At 35.6% G+C, this 24,083-nt stretch overlaps 1 protein-coding gene across 5 annotated transcripts in view; it reads right to left on the reverse strand.

Moving 5' to 3' along the window:
- Positions 1–24,083, reverse strand: part of LUZP2 (leucine zipper protein 2) — a 510,394-nt gene that overhangs the window by 25,799 nt on the left and 460,512 nt on the right. For 3 of the 5 annotated variants that reach the window (XM_040495599.1, XM_040495595.1, XM_040495598.1), the window contains exon 10: positions 5,236–5,328. The exons of 1 other annotated variant lie outside the window; for it this stretch is intronic. In XM_040495599.1, the coding sequence (XP_040351533.1) occupies positions 5,236–5,328 (93 nt within the window). Of the gene's footprint in view, positions 1–5,235; positions 5,329–18,100; positions 18,365–24,083 lie in introns of those variants that run through there. One more of the 5 variants, XM_040495597.1, reaches the window with a different exon arrangement.

Consider the following 24,083-nt stretch of genomic DNA (forward strand, 5'->3'; position numbering starts at 1 on the left):
AGAGAGAGACAGAGCATGAATGGGGGAGGGTCAGAGAGAGAGGGAGGCACAGAATCCGAAACAGCCTCCAGGTTCTGAGCTGTCAGCACAGAGCCCGATGCGGGGCTCGAACTCACGGACTGTGAGATCATGACCTGAGCTGAAGTCGGACACTTAACTGACTGAACTATCTAGGCACCTTATTCATTTTAGTTTTTAAGAGAACATGAGCCTTATCTGTTTACAAGTAAATGGACAAAAATTAACTTAAATTTTCCCCCTGTACTTTATCTGAGAACAACAATATAATTGTCCTCATTAATTAGCATCAAAATTGGGGTCCGTATTAGACATTTATCTTTATTTCTGCATCTTCACTTAATCACAAAGTCGTATGGATTTCTCATTTTGATACTCTGTTGACTTCTTTTTCTCAACTATTTCTGTTACTGGCTTCATTGAGGTCCCTATTTTATCATACTTTCATTATTTTTAAAATGTCCTTATTTGGTAGTTTCTAGATTTTTGAATTTCATAGAGTAGAAAACAAATTAAAAAAAAAAGATATGGGGATAAAACTGCCAACCATTAATTTTGCCAAATAAGGCCACTAAAATGAAATTTTACCTTAAAAACTACCATCCACTTTATTTTATTTTATAAATCTTAAGTTACACTGACTAATCTTTGATTAAAGACAACTCCCATAAGATGCAGATGCCAATTATTTCAAAATATATCCAAAATATGCAGGATATAAGTATGAGAAAGTAACTGTATTAGTATTCTCCAGAGGAAGAAATAGGATATACACATCCGTGTATAAGGGGCTTTATTATGGGGTTTGGCTCATGCAATTATGAAGGCTGAGATACACCGTGATAATGCCCTCTGCAGGCTGGAGAATCAGGAAAACTGGTGGTATATCAATCCAACTCTCAAGTATGCGGGGAGCTGAGGATGTAACTTCCAGTGGGGAAGTCAGAGGGATGCTGCTGGTCTAAGTCCTAGAGTTGCAAGGGCCAAGATCCAAGAGCTTTGATGTTGGGGGCGAGCAGCAGAAGATGCACGTGCCAACTCAAGAAAGAAATAATTCACACTTCTTTCATCATTTTGTTCTATGTGGGCCCTCAAGGGATTAGAGAATTCCTGCCCAATCCTCTTTACTTCATCTACTGACTCAATGCTAATCTCTTCTGGGAACATCCTGTCAGACATCCCCAGAAATAATGTTTTACCAGCTCTCTGGGCATGTTGACACATAAAATTAACCATCACAAATTTATCCCTTGTTAATTTGCAACCCATATGCATAACTTTTATACCATACTTAATTGCCAAATAAAGACAATAAGGAGGCCATAATTCTGCCTAACATAACTATCTTACAACAGAAAATACACTTAACCCCTTTCCCAGAAATGGATACATTTATTTTGCTTTTACTCTATGAAATTATGTTTGGATACCTCCTTTGGACATTAAATTAAAGCAGCCCACATTAGGGCTGAGTCTCCAGCTTTGTTAGAGTCAGGTTGAAGTTATTTTCATATTGCAGTATTAAAATGGAAGCAAACACATTTCATGATATTCAACACAAATAAGAATATTCTTGGTGTTTTTAGACAAGCTGAGTAACAATACTTTTCATAGACCCAAAGGTCCCCGTACTTTCTTTCTGTAAGGTTGAAGAAGTCTCTTAGCATTGGGGAATCCCTGGAAAGGAACTATAGAGCTCTCCATGCGTAAGATTAATCATTCTCTGGTTACTGTTGCTTGGGTGATGACGGTCCACTAAATTTCTCATGGAGACCTTAGCAACAGATGAAATCACACATCAGTTTCCTGCTCAGTTCCACAGTCCTACATCAGTACATAGTTACTGATAAATGAAGGGTTTGCGGATGGATCTCTCCTACCCACTCTCAAAAGTCACACCACAGTCTTTCATCATTTAAATTAGAGAGCCTTACGTAAGCATTGCCCTTTTTAGAAGGTAAATATAACAGAGCAGGAGAAGCGGAAAATCCATTATTAAACAACATACTAAAGGGATTATGTGTTATCTAAACCAAGGTTTTGCACATTATAGCTCATAGGCCATCTGCCTCAGAATCACCTGGATTGGGAAGAGGGTTGCCAGATCCATGTAAACAAAACAAAAAACAAAACAAAACAAAACAAAGCAAAACGAAACAAAACGAATACAGGTTACATTTAGTCCTATTCATTTAAAATTTCCTGAAGAATTTGTCAGAATCTTAATTTTTAAAAGCTCTCCACATGATGTTTATGATCACTTACATGTGAAATACATTGATACTAAAACTGGGTTGCACATTAGAGTCACTGGAGTAATTGAAAAAATAAATATAACTAATGTCTATACCCCAGATACCAAGATGTTGAATTAATTTTCCGGATGTCAATTCCAGGCATCAGTATTTTATAAGAACTCTTGAGGTGATACTATTGTGAGGGCAGCTAAGAACTGTAGGTGTAAAATTTGAAAATTGATGTTCACAGCAGTGTCACTAATTCCTACTGCTTACATCTGGTGTATTTCACTCATCTACATTACTCACACAGCCTTTAAAGGTAAGTGAGTCTACAGCCTGTGAATATTGAGCACTCTCTGCACTACAAAGTGTAACTTCTTGGAAGTAGAAGCTCCAAGACTAAAATCTAGACTGAGGCCAGGTTAGAGACAGACCATTCATCTTGGTGCAGGTGGACGCAGATTTTTGAAGGGGCTCAGATTGGGACCTGCAAACAGGTAGTAGCTGCTTATGAGACTTTTGAAGGGAAAGGAATTGCCAGTGACAAAAAAAAAAAGGACAATAAAACTAGGAAAGTGAAACAAACAAACAAAAGACAACAAAAAACAATTTATAATTTTGGGTAGGTCTCACTCTTGATAAGAAAAGTAGACCGGAATGTTGTTTTGGGGAGCCTTGGCACAATACGCAGAACTTTTCAGCTTTGTCTCCAGTGGGAACATTTTGCTTGTTTGTTTGGTACGCTTAACGAAGCCCTGTTCTTTGTCCTTCTAGATACTTTGGCCACCTCAATACAAGAATGGTTTGCTCAAGGCACACATATGTCAGTACAGAGGCAGGAATAAGGCAATTGAATTCCTCCTAATATAAGAGCTCAAAGCAGTACCTTGAAGGATCAAGCCTGAGCATTACTCATAAGTGTGCTGCTTCCAAGATTCTTTTCCTTCTTTTTGAAAAAATTCATATATATCATTAAGATGTAACCCAGTATTTTTTTTTTAATTTTTAACATTTATTTTTATTTATTTTCTACAGACAGAGAGAGACAAAGCACAAGCAGGAGCAGGCTCCAGGCTCTGAGTTGTCAGCACAGAGACCGACGTGGGGCTCGAACCCATGAACCACGAGATCATGACCTAAGCTGAAGTCGAACACTCAACCGACTGAGCCGCTCAGGCATCCCAAGATATAACCCAGTTTTAAGTGTACAGTCTAATGATTTGCTATATGCCTATGTGGCAAAATTATTTTTTTTGTAGTTTTAAGAAAATACATCAGGAAATAAAAACACACTCCTTGAAATTAATCCTATGGTCTCATAACTTAATTGGACACAGATATCTAAAAACCTGAACTACAACCTTAATTCAAACCAAACTCCTTAGAGCATGGGAATCCAGGATCTCTCACATTTAAGTCCCAAATTATCCTTTTAGGCATAGATCCCACTACTGTCTGCACTCTATTCTCTAGTAATTTTATTCCGATGGTTTCTTGTTTCTGCACGTTTGCTCACACTGTTAGAGACCTGTCTTCATCAAAAGGTTCCTTCCAGCCCAAAGCCTCCCTACCTTCTTCTTCCTTTGGAAGAATTTCATTTTTACTTCTCATTGGTTTTATTATGTTCTAAATTGGTACATGTTTAAATATGAGAGTTGAAGGCAAAATTGTTGAGAAACTCATCTTTCTAAATTCACATTAGCGGCCAATAGAAGAAAAAGAGATAGACTTGGTCAACTTATGTGTCTCTTCTGCTTTATTTCCTTTCAGTAGCCGGATCTCTTTTCAATCATGAATAGTTTCAGCAATACTTTTCATTCTGTCACCTAGATTAAAGCCTAACTTTGAATCTACTCAACACAATTGTCATTTGCTGTTTCTCAAATCCAGGTTTGTAAGTGTGCCAAAGTCCCAGAATTAAAATTTCATTACATTATTATGAGTAAAAAAAAACACCCATAGCACAAAACTATATATTTCTTATTATCATCTGAAGGTTAAGAATCTATCTTCTTGGGGCCCCTGGGTGGCTCAGTTGGTTAAGCATCTGACTTTTGATTTCGGCTTCTGTCATGATCTCAGAGTAAATGAGATTGAGCCCCACGTCGTGCTCCATGCTGAGCATGGAGCCTGATTGGGATTCTCTCTCTCTCTCTCTCTCTCTCTCTCTCTCTCTCTCTCTGCTCCTCTCCCCCACTCATGCTTTCTCTCTCTCTATCTCTCTCTCTCTCTTTCTTTCTCTTTCCATCTGCTCTTCTCCCCCACTCATGCTCTCTCTCTATATATATATATATCACTCTGTGATATATATAGAGTAAATAAATAAGCTTTAAAAAAAGGAATCTCTATTCCTTCAATGTAATGTCTTTGTAATGCTGGGTTCATTTGTTTTACAGGCAGAATACTATTGAATCACATCCTCGGGTTTTTTTGTTTGTTTTAAAGATTTTAACAGCTTTTTGTCATGTGGTCATGGGAATGGGCATGTTCCGGAGCCTGTGGTCACCCCCTGACTTCCCCTTACTTACATAGTACTCCTGAGAGTCTATTACATTTCCCAACAGAATACCTACACTTCAGTGACATCCAAAGGACATCTGCTTTTTCACATTTTAAAGTACAATGTTTAGGGTTGCCTGGGTGGCTCAGTCAGTTAAGCGTCTGACTTTGGCTCAGGTCATGATCTTGCAGTTTGTGAGTTCGAGCCTCGCACTGGGCTCTGTGCTGACAGCTCAGAGCCTGGAGCCTGCTTTGGATTTTGTGTCTCTGTGTCTCTCTGCCCCTCCCCCACTTGTGCTCTGTCTCTCTATATCAAAAATAAATAAAATGTAAAAAAAAATTAAAAATAATAAAAAAGTACAACATTTAGACAGTAGATATTACATAGAAATAGAAAGCTTCATGGTGGCATGAACTAGAACTGTTAAAATGTCTATTTCATGTTGAATACGTGAAAACCACTTTAACTTATTCTTACACTTAGAGGATTGCACTCAGTAGTGTTCAGATTTTCTTCCTTTGTTGTCTCAATTTGAGAGCTCTCATTGCTTCCAGTAAAGGTTTGTTGAGGCTAGAGAAAAGGAGAGAGAGAAGTAGGTTCAACAAATAGATCCATGTGACTATTATAAAATATGATAAAATGGCAACACCACACTCAAGGAAAAAGAATAAAATGGAAATCTGTATATATCTCAGACCTTAAACATTGTAAGCAAATAAAATACGTTCAATTTTGTATTAGTGATGTCCAATGGTATGATTTTCCCACTGGAAATATTTATTTCTTGAATATTAAGTTTTATTTTAAGGTTAATAGTTCCACAAAAAGCAGGAATCCTCTCTTTTCTTGTATTTTAACTCCAAGTATATCTGAGAAATATAAGTACACACATCATATTCTCAATAAGAAAGAAAATGCTCCATAACAGCTCACTGTATAGAGCATTGCATTTACATCAATGCTTTACTAATTAATTAAGCACTGCTTCATATCTCTGGAAACCTTAAATACTATTTTAAAATTCATCTCTTTAGGAACACTAAAATTTTTTAAAGCCAGTTTTTCAGGCTCTGTCCAGGGAAGTGTATTCATAATTAATATATGTAAATATCCCTATAGGTTGGTCTAAGATTTTCCACTGAAAGTGCATTTCTTGGGCAAAGCTGATTTGAATATGCTGTTAGGCTCATCAATCTATGAGGGTACTATTGTAGGATAGACAAAAACTAAACTCAGTGAATGCTAACTTGCTTGGATCTGAAACTGTGATCTCAGTGGATCACAGAGGAAACAGAAAAGAGGGTTCTAAGCTTTGGGGACCCAGGAAGATAAAGACAAAGATATGGTCTGATCAAAGTGCCCAAGAACCCACTCAGATTTTCTCTTTGCTACTCTCTGCACAACACTGCCATGGTTTTCCATAGGCAGTTTCATTCCTTAGCAGGGGAACTTTCTTACAGAAGTAATACTTTAATAATACAAAAATATTTAATAAAACTAGTAGAATTTATGTTTTGTATTTTAAAATACAAAAATATTTAATAAAACTAGAATTTGTGTTTTGTATTTTAAAATACAAAAATATTTAATAAAACTAGTAGAATATCAAACACAAAAAATCAAAACTAGTAGTACATTAGAGAAACAACAGAAAATAAAGCACCTTAGTTGACTAAAATAGTCCCTATATTAAGTTACCCAAATGCTGGGCTTTACATGTAATGGTAAAAACAAGCAAACAAACAAACAACAGATAAATAAAGTAAGTAAATGAAATTCTTATTTCTTTATACTTAAACAAATTGAATTTCATTGTAGGAGATCCAGAAGACAACAAGTATTTCCCCTCTCTTAGTCCACCTTTCTCTCCTCTTCTTCCTTATTTAAGACCCCTATCTTCTGATCTCCCCTCTATACCTTACTTAAGATAAGAAATTTAAACAGGTAAACAAAATGTCTTTGAATAAGCCAGTACTCTGTGTTAGATGTTTTTGGTGGATAGAAAGATGAAAAGGTATTGTTTCTGTCTTCACAGAATTTACACAAAGATTAATAAAAGAGGGCACAAGCCCTGAGTGATTAAGGGAAGAATGAAGGAGAACATTCCAGGTGAAGGGAATGGTACAAGCAAAGATGTGTAGGAAGAAGACTCAGCTGTTGCTCTGTTGCTTTATAGGGTAGCAGTAGAGTGAGCACAAGAAAAATGCCACAAGTAGCAAGGAAATTCCAAAATTGAGCAGCCAAGTATGTATTTCAGTTTAGTAGCCAAATGAAAGTTCATTTGATATTTTAAAGCAAGCATATAAAATGGCCAGAGCTCTGTGAGCATGGTGCAGCAGCAGCATAAAGGCAAAAATGGAAGAGAACATAGGGTGTGGAAATCAAGAAAGAAACGATAGATATCGATCAAGTAGATGGTAACAGATGCCAAACTGAAGTGCTCTGGCTATCGAAAAGAGATTGCTCTTTGTCGACAGCAATGATTAGAACCTACAGAATTTAAAAATTCTACAGAAATAGAGAAACGTGGTGAAAAAGTAGGTTTGTAGCAAGGAGGGTTTAAAGCACTTGTGACCCTTAAATAGATAGGTGCTATTCAGTAACAATGTTAAAAATGTTAACATGAATCAAAAGAGCCATTTAATCTAGCTAAAACCTACTGGCCTTTTTGTAACTACAGATTACAGACAATTTGAAGAAATAGGTTAAAAAGTACAGGGGGAATAAATAAATACGAATAGTGAAGGAGAGTCTCCTCTGGCTTTCGCAGCAAAAACCACAACTGCAAAAAGATAGAGTAAATCCCACTAACGGGCAAGGAGAAATTTTAGCATATTTTGTTTCTGTTGAACAATCAAATCATTGAATGAACAGTCCCAACATACCTTTGAAAATTTATTTACTGTATAACAGCATTAAAGGAAATTGAAGTATAAAACTCACCCATCATCTTAGCAATAACTACTTTTACTTCTCAATGTTGCCTTCCAGTCTTTGTTCATATCCACACGAGTATTTTATATAGTCACGATTATAGTGCCCATGACATATTTGTTTTTACACAGATTATATATATGCTTTATCTCCTAAACATAAATATAAGGATATAACTCTCTTTTAAATGTCTAAATAATGTTTCCTATAATGAACTTGTAAAAATGTATATTACAGTTAAGGATATTGGTGGTTCTGGATTTTAGATTATAATATTGTGATAATATCAATCTTCTTGGTACCAGTCTTCAAGACAGCTCATATCATATTAGTCATTGGTTTAAACGTCTGTCTCTCTTCGAGGTTGGGAACCCATGAAGGGAAGATATCATGCTTTATTCATTATTGCATCCTTTGAAGCTAGTACACATTTGGCACTCATTAAGTTCAGTTGTTCTTTTCATTATTAATTTAAGATACATTTCTTAGGACAAAAAAGAAAATAAGAATTAAAGATCGGTACTAAGTCAAGAGGAATAGAGATATTTATGCTTAGAGAAATCTTTCCAAAATGTGACAATCTTAATTACTTCTTGCAGCATGAGTGAACATTTATTGTGCATCCATTCTGTGACAGTGGTGTATTTGGAACTGAGATCAAACATTAAAACCATAGTTCTTGATCTCAAAGAGCTACCATTAGCTCCTCATTAACTGTTCATCATGTCTTCTACCTTGCTAATAGCTCCTGATTTCATTCTGGGGGGTTACCTTTCATGGGATGGTGTTTCCAAGGAATTATTTTATATATCAAGTTCCCTGATCTATCAAGATGTTGGCACATGACCCAAATTAGGTCATGAAATCTCCATTCTTAGAATTTAATATTGATTACATTAAGAGGAGGCTATAAATGGTTATGTACATTCTTTCCAATAGGGTGTTTTGCCCAAGTTGTTTCTACAATAAGACCCATTTTATGGTTCATACTCCCAGTCTTCTGAAGCAGCCTTTGTTTCTGCCCATCCCCAGATATGTTACCTCTGTCATTTCCTTGGTATTAGGAGCTCCTGGGGTTCTACCAATAAAGCCCCTTTATTTAATTTGGTAAGGGTCAGTGCTGGTTGCATGTAATCACAGAGGCCTGGATGAAACAGGAGTCAAATCAATAAAATAAAATTGACAGCATAACATAAGGGTTTAGGCAGAGGTTTTGCATGGAAACTAACAAGATGGAAAGCTAACCCAGCTAGAGAAGCTCAGAAGAATATTACCAGGCCCATCAATGATGGAGATTACATTTTAGGGTAGATATTCAATATTCTCTTAAAAATATAAATATGTAGTGCATTAATAAATTATAATGTTTAATATTTTCTCATGGAAGTACTGTACATTTGTGAAAATGCTCCCAGATTTTGGTGGTAAGGCTGAGACAAGGAATATATCCAAAATAAAAGGTTTTATCTATCTATCAATCATCTATCTGTTTTTGTGGGCTTTTGCTAGTTTGGATAGATGATAGAAAGGTCTTCATTAATTATCAAAGTCACAAAAAGTTGAGGGAAAGGAATGACAGTGAAACTTTTCTCTTCCATATGTTTGCCAGGGACACCCTTGTTTCCACATATTAATAAATCAGGCTATCATGGGGTGCCTGGGTTGCTCAGTTGGTTATGCATCCAACTTCAGCTCAGGTCATGATCTTAGAGCTCATGAGTTCAAGCCCTGCATAGAGATCTCTGCTGTCAGTTCAGAGCCAGCTTTGGGCCCTCTGCCTCCGTCTCTCTCTACCCCTCCCCTGCTTGCATGCACTCTCTTTCTCTCTCTTAAAAATAAAAAAAATATATATTTTAAAAATTAAAAACACATAAAAAATTGGGGTGTCTGGTTTGGCCACTTCTTTATCAATACTAAAGTTATCTCAATTTTGCTACAGGGAAAGACTTGTATATTGTGTATATTAATTACTTTTAACAACTGGAGGAAATGATACATTGCTTCAACAGTGTAACAAAGTGTAAAAAGTTAAAATGATTTAAATACAAAAGTGTAGTATTTAATTGATGAACTGCTTACATTTAAACATAATAACATGCATTCCTTAAAATAGGCTTTTGATGTCAGTGAGATGCTCCTGGTGGAAAGAAGCCTTGTTGAGTCTCATGAATTAATACAGAATGGGAACTGACTTTCGGGGAAGATAATGTGTTTTTGGAGTTAAAAAATGAGGACTCAGATTCTGGACTAGCACACAAATAAATTGAGGACTTTGAAAACTTATATAATATTGAAGGGTCTCTGTACTCCGTTGCCTTGCTAAATTAAGTCAAGAACACCTAAAGTGAAGTATGTTTTTCCTTTTGGTTGTTGTCATTTTTTTTTTTTTACTTTGTATTTTTAGAGCAATTTTAGGTTCACAACAAAATTGAGAGGTACAGAGATATTTTCATATAGTCCCTGTCACACACATGCGGAGCCTTCCCCATTATCAACATCACATGCCAGAGTGATACAAATGTCATGAAAGATAAACCTGCAGCACATCATAATCATCTAGTGTCCATAGTTTTCATTAGGGTTCACTCTTTGGTTTGGACTAATGTATAATAACATATATCCCTCATTACATTATCAGAGTATTTTCATGGATCTAAAAATTCTCTGTGTTCTGCCTATTCATCCCTACCTTCCTCAACCCTGGAAACCACTGTCCTTTTAATATTTTCCATAGTTTTGCCTTTTCCAGAATGTCCTATAGTTGAAATCATACACTATGTATCTATTTCAGATTGGCTTCTTTCATTTAGTAATATGCATTTATGTTTCCTCCATGTCTTTTCATGGCTTAATAGCTCATTTATTTTTGGTGTGGATTCATATTCCATTGCCTGGATTTACCACAGTCTAGGACCAGATGACTTCAGTGGTGATTTCTAGCAAAAACTTAATGAATAATTAATACAGATCCTACTCAAACTCTTGCTAAAAACAGAAAAGTGAATGCTTGCAAACTCATTTCATGAGGCCAACATCACCCTAATACCAAAGTCAGACAAATACGCTGCAAAAAAAAGAAAGTTGCAGGACAATACCCCTGATAAACGTAGATGCAAAAATTCTCAACAAAATATTACAAATCAAATTCAAAACTACATTAAAAAGATCCTATACCATCATCAAGTGGGATTTATTCTATTGATGAAGGATGCTTCAATATCTGCAAATCGTCAGTGTGGTTCATCACATTAACAACATGAAAGATAAAATCATAGAATCTTCTCAATAGATTCAGAAAAAGCATTTGTTACAATTCAACATCCATTTACTCTCAACAAAATGGGTATAGAGGAAACATACTTAAACACAATGAAGGTCATATATGACAGGCCCACAGCTAATACAGTCAATGGTGAAAACCTAAAAGCTTTTCCTCTAAGATTAGGAACAAGACAAGACTATCCATGCTTGTCATTTTTATTCACCATAGTATTGGAAATTCTAGCCAGAGCAAGTAGGCAAGAAAGAATAAATAAAGGTGTCCAAATGGAAAAAAAGAAGTAAACTTGCTGCTTTTCACACGTGACATTATTATATATAGAAAACCCTAAAGACTACTCCAACAACCTGTTAGAACTAATAAATGAATCCATTAAAGGTATAGTATATAAAAGCAATACACAAAAATCTATTGTGTTTCTATATACTAATAATAAATTATCAGAAAGAGAAATTAAGAAAATAATCTGTTACAATAGCATTAAAAAGTATAAAACTCCCAGGAATAAACTTAAACAAGGAGATGAAAGACCTGAGCACTGAAAACTGTAAGACATTAATTAAATAATTGCAGAAAGCACAAATACATGGAGAAATATTCCATGCTCATGAACTGGAAGAATTAATATTGTTAAAATGCCCATGCTACTACCCAAAGAAATCTAAAGATTCAGTGCAATCCTTAACAAAATTCTAATGAAATTTCTCACAGAAATAGGTCAAATAATCCTAAAATTCATGTGGAATCACAAAAGACCCCATATAGCCAAAGCAATCTTGAGAAAGAACAAAGGTGAAGGCATCAGACTTCCCAATTTCAAACTATATAAAGAACTACAGTAATCCCAAACGTATGGTATTGGTAGAAAAACCTCTGTTTTATTGATCCATATGGATCATATGGATCCATATGGATCAATGGAATAGAACAGAGAGCTCAGAAAAATACCTCACATATATGTTCAATTAATTTATGATACAAATACCAAGAATATACAATGAAGAAAAGACAATCTCTTCAACAAATGGTGGTGGGAAAATTAGACAGCCACATGCAAAAGAATGAAACTGGACTGTTATCTTATACCATGCACAAAAATTAACTCAAAATGGATTAAAATATTGAATGTTAAGACATGAGACCATAAAATTCCTAGAAGAAATTGTAGGTGGTAAGCTCCTTGACATAGGTCTTGGAGATGATCGGACATGAAAAGCAAAGGCAACACTAGCAAAATTAAATAAGTGAGATTACATCAAACTAAAAAGCTTCTTCACAGCAAAGGGAACCATTACCAAAATGAAAAGGCAATACACTGAATGGGAAAAATATATATTTTTGAAATCATACATCTGATAAGGGATAAATATCCAAAATACATAAAGAGCTCATACAAGTCAATAGTAAATAAATAAACAAATAAAAATAAATAACAAAACGAAAAACCATACAATTAAAAAATGAAAATATCTGAATAGACATTTTTTTTCCAAAGAAGACATACAGATGGCCAACAGTACTTGAAAAGATGTTCAACATCACTAATCATCAGGGAAATGCAAATTAAAAGCACAATGAGCTGTCACCTCATACCTCTTAGAATGGCTATTATGAAAATGGTAAGAAATAGCAACTGTTGGTGAGGATGTGGAGAAAAGGGGATTCCCTTGCACTGTTGGTAGGAATGTAAGTTGGTGTAGTCATTAGGAGAAACAGTACGGATTTTTCTCAAAAAACTTAAAAATAGAACTATTATATGAACCAGCAATTCTACTTTTGGGTATTTTCTGAAGAAAACAAAAACACTAATTTGAAAAGATATATGCACCCCCATGTTCATTGCAGCATTATTTACAATAGCCAAGGCATAGAAACAATCTATGGGTCCATCTATGGACGAATGGATAAAGAAATACACACACACACAGACACACACAATATTATTCAGCCGTAAATAAAATGAAATTTTGTTACTTGTAACAACATGGTTGGACCTTGGGAATATTAAGTAAAATACGTCACACAGAAAATGACAAATACTATGATCTCATTAAAAACAAAAAAAGCAAAAACCAAGAAACAAGCTAAAAAATATAGAGAACCTATTCGTGATTGCCTGAGGTAGCGACTGGGTGGTGGGAGAAATGGGTGAAGGGGGTTAAAAGGTATACATTTTCAGTTATAAAATAAGTTATGAGGATTTAATGTACAGCATGGTGGCTATTGTTAACAATACTATAATGCATAATTTGTAAGTTGCTAAGAGAGTAGATCTTCAAAGTTCTCATCCTAAGAAAAAATAATTTTATAATGATGTACGGTGAGGGACTTCAACTAGAAATTATTGTGATGATCCTTTTGCAATATATACAAATATCAAATCATTATGTTGTATACATGAAACTAATATAATGTTATACATCAATTATATCTCAATAAAAAAATGAAAAAATCCAAAGGGGAATGGGTAAAAGGAGAAATCTGGATAGTGGCATATCACTGAAATTATATTTATTTTCTAATCATAATCTTTAATGTTGTGAATTTTTGAATTACGGGTTGAAAATAAACTTTCCTTAGGAAAAAAAAATAACAGATTGTGTACTTAGTAGGTTATATGGTGTACAATAGTGGGCCCACAAAAATGTATATGATATGTCCTATGATAAAAGAATAAATGTTATTTTATATGGCAAAGGATGTGATGAAATTAAGGTCTTTGAGAAGAGGAAATTATTCAGTCTTTTTCAATCAGGCTGCCATAACAAAATACCACAGACTGGGTGGCTTAAATAACAGAACATTTATTTTCTCACAGTTCCTGAGTCTGAAAATTCCTAGATCAAGACCTAGCAGGGTTTGCTGTTGGTGAAGGTTTTCTTCTTTATTTGGACACTGATGCCTTCTAAGTTGTTCTCACATGGCAGAGAGAGAGAGAGAGAGAGAGAGAGAAAGAGAGGGAGCAAGCTCTCTGGTATCTCTTCTTATTATCCTACCAGATCAAGGCTGTAACCTTATGACCTTAATTACTTAATAACTTCCTTAAGGGTGCCTTCTCCAAATAGAGTTAAAGCTTCAACATGGGAGTTTTAGGGGGGCACAATTCAGTCTGTACCACCCTGGATTATACGGATGGGCCCTAAATACCCTCCTGAGTGCCCATATAAGACAGAGGGAGATTTCATAAAGACACACAGAACACAAGGTAACAGCAGATGAGAATAGAGGCAAGAAGGATACAGTCACGAGCCTCGGAATGTTCACAAAGGCACCAGAGGTTGAGAATGTTCACAAAGGCACCAGAAATTGAAGGAGGCAGCAAGCACATTTTCCCCTAAAACTCCCAGAGAGAGTATAGTACTGCCAGATTCAGACTTCTGGTCTCCAAACATGTGAGAGAATAAATTTCTGTTATTTTAAGCTATCATCTTTCTGGTAACTACAGGAAACTAAACAACTACCCCTTCCAGTAATTTAGAAATGTCTTACTCATTTTCCTAGCACTTGAATATGTTCCATCATTCTATAGAAGGCAAAATAATTTTAAACGTCCTCAATAGTATATCCAAGTATATCTTTTCTGAGGAAAAATCCCAAAGCCTAAACCTTTCAGATAGTACTGAGAACCCGTCTTAAACATGAAAATTTCTATTAGAGAAACTGTTTTTTTTTTAAATAAATAAAATGAGAATCCCTGACAGTATACTTGTCAAGAAAGAATTCCAGAATAAATGGCTAATCTTAGTCATTTCTATATTCTGTTGGAGAAACCATAGCATATATATTACACATGTGGCTTTTCTCTAATTTAACTTGATTTTTATGTAGTGTGTACATATTTCTTAATATAGCACATGAGGAAACTGGAATAGGTGATATGTGAAGTTCTTTCCTTAGCAGTGGAAGTTTCCAGAAAAATAATCAGGGAGTGTGAAGGTGAATGACATGGAAAAACAGCTTTGATTCTGGGCTCACAAATAGTATCATCATGGTGATGATAAATTATATATATATACATTATATATATATATAACTATATATAATATTTATATCACAATATATTTCTTTCAACTCTAAGTACTTTATTTTTTCAATGTGTATTTATTTTTGACAGAGAGAGAGAGAGAGAGAGAGAGAGAGAGAGAGAGCATGAGTGGGAGTGGGGGAGGGGCAGAGAGAGAGGGAGACACAGAATCTGAAGCAGGATCCAGACTCTGAGCTGTCAGCACAGAGCCTGATGCAGGGCTCGAACTCACAGACCACGAGATCATGACCTCAGCCGAAGTTGGACGTCAAGTACTGAGCCACCCAGACGCAGCAGTAAGCACTTTAATATAACACATAATGGTCTTAAGATAAAATGGGATAGATTTCATTTCCAACCAATATTCAATAACAGTGCTTATATTTACTTTCCTACCTGAAAAAACGGGGGGGAGGGACTGGAAAAAAGAGGAAACAATGGTATGAAGAAAACTGACAGCAGATAACGAGGGGCAGTGGTACCTTAAAGACAAGACACAATTGAAATGCACAGGGCCTGTATCATGGGCAACTAGAGACCAAGAGAAGGGTATTGAAGAACTGAAGCAGAAATGATGAGCACCAAGACTAATACTGTTAGGAATGAATTCTGCCACAGCCTACACATGCAGTGGCCTCTCAAGACCAAACCATGGCCCCTATCTTTCCTGTGATGAGGACGATGAAGATGAGTGAAGAGACTGGAATTGCTTTGTTGACCTAATTTAGTTCCCAGGGTCTTAACAGAAAAATGAGATCATGACCTTTTTAAAGGCAAAGACAATGCCTCTTTCATCTCCACAACTCTTCACAAATAGCATCAAGATGGACAAAGAATAGAAACGTCACAGAACTCTTCATCTTGTAACTCACCTGAACTCTGTGAGGCAGCTATTATTAGCTCCATCTTCTAGGCAAGGAAACAGACTTTGAGAGGTTCACTGAGTCACCCACATCAAACAGCTTTGGGATGACAGAACCAGTGATTAACCCAAGCTGTCATATTCCAATTTCTTTGTATTTCCAACTCCATCTTAATACCTCCCGACTAGAGATAATGGTTGACAGGATTCATAACCATTTACTGTATGTCCTCTCTTCAACCTCAAGTTATGTAATGACTTTCCCCAAGCATCTAGTTTCTGTATTATGTGCTATAGAGGAAAAGGAGGGGGCCTTTACAGAGTACTCTTTCTGTAGTGTCTAGTTTGCTACATTGTACTTTAACTTCATTAAAGCTTGCCTTAGGTTCAAGTAATTGCTCAAAAAAAAAAAAAAATTAGTGGACATAAAATTACACTCTATTTGAAGAATATAAATACCCACATATATTTATTAAATTAAATTTGCCAAATACATTATTTTTCTGTATACTCATTAAGTTTGATCTAATAAAAATTTCTGATAGTTTTTATAGGTTGTTGATAAATGAAAGTCATAAGGCAAGGTGGTATGAATGTCATCCACCCATAATTTTCCCAGAACCATCCCTTTTTAAACTTTAGTTCACATATATAAAATGAGGCAAGGAGAGTGACCAGAAAAACTGCATGTGGTGATAATTGAAACAATTTTTAGAGAGATGATTCAGAAGTTATAAAAAGAAAAAAAAAAGGTGAAAGAACAAAGCTTCTCCTTGTTCCACCTCCATGTCTATCCTCAAAGTAAAATAATACGCTACAATCCAAATAAAATTTGTCATTAGCTAATATATCATTTTCAGAGTTCAGTTAATGCCCTTCTAGTTCTGTGCTTGCAATTCCACTAAAGTCCTTCTGCTTCTCTACAGCAGAAAACACACATCCTTGTCCTTGGTTACCTCTTATTTCCATTCTTACGGTATTTCCTGAATGACAGCTTTAACTTGAAAGCCCAAACTTCCAGACTTTTATTTCTCTCTAGTTCTTCAGTCTCAGATGGTTTCAAAGTTAGATGATTGCTAAGAGGGAACACAAACCCTCTTGTGGGATTCTGTATAATAGAGTTATCTCTAAATAAGAGTCAACAAATCATTCCCTAAAAAACTAACAGAGCTGACTGGATTCTTAACGAAAACAAATCTTGGAGTTTGCTCAAATCTCCTTTCCGTCTAAATGTGAGCAGAAGTTTTCTGTGATAAATGCTATAAGTAAGCACTATCCCGATTACCAAAATTATTTAGTTTAGGGTGCCTGGGCGGCTCAGTCAGTTGAGCAACTGACTCTTGATTACGACTCAGGTCATGATCCCAAGGTCATGGGATTGAGCCCCGCAGCCGGTTTGGAGCTGAGCGTGGAGCCTGCTTAAGATTCTTGTTCTTAGGACACCTGGGTGGCTCAGCCGGCTGAGTGGCTGACTTCAGCTCAGGTCATGATCTTGCAGTCCAGGAGTTAGAGCCCCAAGTCAGGCTCCGAGCTGACATCTCAGAGCGTGGAGCCTGCTTCAGATTGTGTCTCCTTCTCTCTCTGCCCCTCTCCTGCTCCACTCTTTCTCTCTCCCAAAGATAAATAAACATTAAAAAAAATTAAAAAAAAAAAGATTCTTGTTCTCTCCCTTTGCCCTTCTCCTCTACTCGTGTGTGCACTATAAATAAATAAGTAGGTAAATAAATAAATAAATGAAGTTTGACAGGACTCTTTGCAGAAATATCGGGGTATTCAGTGTCTTCTGAACAAGCCACACACTAACCCCCCTGTGCTTTTGTTCAATTTGCTCCTTCTGTCCCAACTGGCTTTCTCCTGACTCTGTAATCTTAATCCTACCCGTGCCACTGAAGTCACTCCTTTCACAAATAACTTCTAAAGACTGAGGAAAGTATGATAAGGGATTCTAAGGGATTGCTCTGTGGTTCCAAGGGAGCAAAAAGAGATGTAAACACTTAATAACATTCCCAGGAGAGGAGATATTAGAATAAAGTTATATGGCAATTTTATGATAAATCTGCATGTCAAAGTGTTAAACTATGAGGAAGAAAAAAGATGTATCAGAATCCCTATTTTTGCAGAAAAGAAAATTAAAACTCAGATGATGATTAAATCATTGTCCAAAGTCATAATGTTACGAAATTTGGTCCAATACCATCGCATTAGTTTCCTAGTACTGCTATAACAAATTACAACACACTAATTGGAGTAAAGCAAGGCAATTTATTATCTTAAAGTTCTGTTGGTCATATGTTTGACATGGTCTCAATGAATTAAAATCAAGGTTTCAGCAGGACTACGTTATCTTCTGGAGGCTCTAGAGAAGAACACAGTTCTCTTTTTCCAGTTGCGATAGCCTACTCAGGTCCTTCAGCTGTATCTCTCATCCTTTGTCTTCAAACTCCACAGATCTTTATCACCCATGTCTTCCGTAGCCAGAACTCCCCATTTTTGCTCTTCTTGCCCACTTTTAAAAAAATATTTATTTATATATTTTGAGAGACAGAGAGAGAACAAGCAAGCACAGGGTAGGGGCAGAGAGAGAGGAAGAGAGAGAATCCCAAATAGCCTCCGTGCAGAGCCTGACGTGGGGCTCAATATCGCCAGCAGTGAGATCACGACCTAAGTCGAAATCAGGAGTCTGATGCTTAGATGACTGAGCCGCCCAGGTGCCCTGCTTCTTTGCCCACTTTTAAGGTGTCCTGTTTTACTTTGGGCACACACAAATAATCCAGGTTAGTCTCCCTATTTTAAGATCAGCTAATTGGCAACTTCATTTCTGTCAGCAATCTTAGTTCTCATTTGCCATATAATCTAACAAAATCCACAATCTATTTCTAAATTAAAAAAATATATTATAAATAATTCATACATCTAAGAGGAAATCATAATGTAGCCTTCAAAATACTATATTTAAAATTTTTGGATGTAGCCAAAGTAAACCCTTTGTAGGAAAATGTATAATTCTAAAATACTTATATCAAAAAAAGAGAAAAGGATAAAACTCTCAAGAAGTCTGAAAATTACCCAAATACAGGAGGAAAATGCTGACAATAAAGAGAGGAGGAAAAATTGTAGAACTAGAAAGCAAAACCAGACTAGAAAACTTAAGCAGAAAAAAATAATTCTTTAAGAAATATTAATATAATAGACAACTCTGAAGAAATATTGATAGGCACAAATAAACTATTTGGAATGAAAAAGTTGGTATAACTATATTTACAGCAAAATTTTAAAAGACCTAGCAATAAAACCACAAATACTTTAAAGCCAATCTATTATAAACCACATATAAAATTGGCAAATTTCTAGAAAAATATAACTTTGCAAAACTTACTGAAATAAAAATGAGGAAACTAGTAATATAGTGAATTGCAAGTTACTGGAAAAATGTGCACTCTTTAGTAATTACTGAGAAAATCAACGGTACAGATTAACATTTAATTTGCATATCTAAATCACACTAGAATAATTCTATGTAGATTCAGTAATACAGTAAAAATATTCTGTAAAATATTTGGAAGAAATACAGAAGAACAGTTTTACGACTTCAGGGCAGGAAACTTTTTTTTTTAAATAAAAAGAGGAATAAGGACTAATCATAAAATAGATTCATAGGTTGATTTGACTACATGGAAATTTAGTCCTTTTTATTAAAAGATGTCAAAAACAAAGTCAAAAAAGAAAAAAGCACACACAGGAATTGAGAATAGTTATTTACAAATAAAAGGAATGATATTCAGATGTATAAAGGATCCCTATAAATAAAAAAGTAATAGACAAAACTTAAGTAAAGAGAAAAGATATAGTCATGCTTCATAATGGGTAAAACAAATTTTGTGTTACATTAGGACAGGATATCCCTATCTCATTAGCAATCAAGAAAATGCAAATTGAGACTTAAGGGAGCTATCATTTTATACTAAATCAGCAAAATTTTTGCTTTAAAATATACAGCTGGGGCATCTGGGTGCCTCAGTCAGTTAAGCATCTGACTTCGGCTCAGATCATAATCTCATGGTCCGTGAGTTCAAGCCCCATGCTGAGAGCACAGAGCCTGCTTGGAATTCTCTCTCTCTCCCCCCCCACCCCTCTCTCTGCCCCTTCCCTACTTGTGCTCTCTTTCTCTCTCCCTCTCAAAAATAAATAAATAAACATTAAAAGAAATACACAGCTAATGTCAGTATTCTGGTTATGCTCCAATCCTGTTTTTACGTTGGTTGGTGGACTTATGCGTGTTTATTACTATGTACACAATTTAGATGAAAACATAAAATAATTAAATGCTATTCCAGTTAAAAAACAGACCTGTCGACATAGAAATTGCTCATACTTTGTTAACAAATAGGTATCCACAGTGTCGTATCCTTTTGTGCAAAAATATATAAAAGTTTGTATGATATGTGCAAACAGAGTTTGTGAGAGAAAGTACGTGAGGCATTTTTTTCCCTAGTTGGGGCTATTATGGGATTGTTTTATGCTGTATGTATGTGTTTCTGCTTTATTTTTTCCATGAAATAGCATAGACTTTTTCTATAATAAGAAAAAAAAAGATAAAGTTATAAAGTACTGCATGTAAGAGAAAAATTAATTCTAGTCAAAAATTTTTTTCAGTTATATGATGGAGAAATCAAGGCTAGATATTAGACTCAAGCCCTGTCTTACAGGATTGGAATTTGATATGAGGAAAGTTGAATTTGGGAAAAGGAGTCAGATTTCAGCAAAGGTCAAATTAAGACAGTTCTAGAGTGGAGTCTGTGGGAATTAAAAAATAGTACATGAACATGCCCCAAGGAAAAAGTTTCATTAGTGGAAAATATGTTATATCAAGTAGTTGATAGATTTGACTTCCAGACTGAGGAATTTAGACTGGGTCCACTAGGTAATGAAGAACTTAGATGGTATCTAAACAATTTTTTCATATCTCAACAAGTGTTTGACATAATTACTCATAGAATTGGTGCTTGTAACATCAGTCCTTGCTACACAATCCAGTTAACATTTCATATATATTTTAAAAAAGCAACAGCAGCTGTAAAGATTGAAAAAGAAAGAAGTCTTCATGGGTATTTCTAAACTTCATTACCAAGTAATATGAAATTAGTAAAAAAAAATGAAGTCATAATAATGTAAATAATAGCTTCATTATTTATTGAAGAGAAGAATTATTCCAAATCAACTATGAGAAATAGAATATGAGTGTTTCCAAGGTGTTTTGAATATGAAACATGCTGTACTAAACGGAATGACTAATTACTCTATCAGTAATGTTTATTAATATTTCAAAAGGATATAAATCCTTATTTATATCAGAAAGAATCATTTAACAGTAATTTGTTCTCCTATACTAATAATTGCCTAGGAATACTTAGAAAATACATTTCTTATGTCCTGTGGTATTGCTGATAATTTTAAGATCCAAGAATAACTCAGTAACCTGTTTGATGTTATATATATGGATGTGTGTGGCCCATATGCTAATGGATTAGAAGAGTTCAGGGATATGTTTGATTACAACTCAAAACAGGGGCGCCTGGGTGGCTGGCTCCATTGGTTAAGTGTCCAACTTCCACTGAGGTCATGATTCCCCCCGTTTGTGAGTTTGAGCCCCGGGTCAGGCTCTGTGCTGACAGCTCAGAGCCTGGAGCCTGCTTCACATTCTGTGTCTCCCAGTCTCTCAGCCCCTCCCCTGCTCATGCTCTGTCTCTCTCTGTCTCTCAATAGTAAATAAATGTTAAAAAATAAATAAATAAAACCCCTCAAAACAGTAAGGTTAATTAAAGTGGGAGTAAAGATTTTACTGGTTTAAAAAACTGAAATAACTAAAATAATTTTAAAGACCCTGAGTTTGCTTATTTATCTTTTTCTTTTTGTTGGGGTAGGAGAGATAACGTAAGAATTTCTATTTATAGAGTCCCTGCCATATTCCAGAAAAGTGTAAGTTCATATGTGCTTGTATCTCAGCAACTAATCATGCTACCTTTTATGATTTTTTTATTATTTTTAATAAATTTATTTCAAGTTTACTTATTTTGAGAGAGAGAGAGAGAGAGAGAGAGAGAGAGCGAGCCTGCACCCAAGCTGGGGAGGGGCAGAGAGAGAGGAAGAGAGAATCCCAAGCAGGCTCTGTGCTGAGCCTGATGCAGTGCTCGCACTCACAGACCCTGAGATCAAGACCTGAGCAGAAACCAAGAGTCAGAGGCTTGACCTACTGAGCCACCCAGATGCCACTAATCATTTAAAATGAGGAAACTCAATTGAGGCTTTGAGAAATTTGCCCAGATTCGACAGGTAGAAAAAGCATAGAGCCTACTCAAATATTCACTCTTTAATCACAGTGAATCCTAATATGGGACCATTATAAAATTTAATCGGGGAAAAAAACTGACATTTTAAGTCAATAAGCTTCCTTTGGTTTTGCCTACATTGTTTATATGCCACTACCCAAATAGAGCATTTTGCAATGTGACAATATTCACAATGTAAGCAATATTCACAATGTAACAACAATTCATCTCCAGAGGTCAATGGTTTGTAATTATGAAACTTTAATAAATCAATTCCAGTGCATAGTCTGAATCTTTACTATTAAATTTTCAAATATATTCCCTTTCATCTCATTTTAATAGAAATACAGAGAAGCTAAAAGGTACTGTTCAGTAGTATTTCCTTAGAAACATAGAATGCCCAGATAACTTTCAAAGTCCCAGTCTAAATTCAATGTTGTGACTTTCAAACAATAAACTTTAAAATTGGGCTTCTTAGGGGCGCCTGGGTGGTTTGGTCGGTTAAGTGGAGAGTCTTGATCTCTTTTCAGGTCATGCATGATCTCACAGTTCATGAGTTCAAGTCCTGCATCAGGCTCTGTGTTGATGGTGCACAGCCTGCTTGGGATTCTGTCTCTCCTTCTCTCTGCCCCTCCCCCTCTTGTGCTCTCTCTCTCTCTCTCTCTCTCTCTCTCTCTTTGCAAAATAAATAAATAAATAAAGTTAAAATAGGTCTTCTTTTTTTTTAAGAGGGCAAAACAAGGACATTTTTATTTAGTTTATCTTTTTTAAATTTACATTCAAGTTAGTTAGCATATAGCACAACAATGATTTTAGGAGTAGATTCCTTAATGCCCCTTACCCTTTTAGCCCATGCCCCCCTCCCACCACCCCTCCAGTAACCCTCTGTTTGTTCTCTGTATTTAAGAGTCTCTTATGTTTTGTCCCCCTCCCTGTTTTTATATTATTTTAGCTTCCCTTATGTTCATCTGTCTTGTATCTTAAAGTCCTCATATGAGTGAAGTCATATGATTTTTGTCTTTCTCTAACTCTTTCGCTTAGCATAATACCCTCTAGTTCCATCCACATAGTTGCAAATGGCAAGATTTCATTCTTTTTGGTTGCCGAGTAATACTCCATTGTATATATATATACACCACATCTTCTTTATCCATTCATCTATTGATGGACATTTGGGCTCTTTCCATACTTTGGCTACTGTTGATAGTACTGCTATAAACATTGGGGTGCATGTGTCCCTTCGAAACAGCATACCTGTATCCCTTGTATAAACACCTAGTAGTGCAATTGCTGGGTCATAGGGTAGTTCTTTTTTTAATTTTTTGAAGAATCTGCATACTGCTTTCCATGATGGCTGCACCAGCTTGCATTCCCACCAACAACGCCAAAGAGATCCTCTTTCTCTGCATGCTCACCAACATCTGTTGTTGCCTGAGTTGTTCATGTTAGCCATTCTGACAGGTGTGAGGTTGTATCTCATTGTGGTTTTGATTTGTATTTCCCTGATGATGAGTGAGGTTGAGCATTTTTTCACATGTCAGTTGGCCATCTGGATGTCTTCTTTGGAGAAGTGTCTATGCATGTCTTTTGCCTGTTTCTTCACTGGATTATTTGTTTTTTGGGTGTTAAGTTTGAGAAGTTCTTTATAGATTTTGGATACTAACCCTTTATCTGATATGTCATTTGCAAATATCTTCTCCTATTCTGTCAGTTGCCTTTTAGTTTTGCTGAATAAAATAGGACTTCTTAAACTGAGGTCAACTGATATTAAATTATAGGTATTATTTTTTGTGGAGAGAGTCCATTGCTTTTACAACAATAGTAGAGTGAGTCTGCAAAATCTCAAATGACTGAGGACAAGTGATTTAAAGTACATTCCCTTATTTTTGCCCCAACTCA

This window comes from Herpailurus yagouaroundi, unplaced genomic scaffold (assembly GCF_014898765.1).
Source record: "Herpailurus yagouaroundi ecotype Mexico unplaced genomic scaffold, PumYag 187, whole genome shotgun sequence".
NCBI classification, from domain to species: Eukaryota; Metazoa; Chordata; class Mammalia; order Carnivora; family Felidae; genus Herpailurus; species Herpailurus yagouaroundi.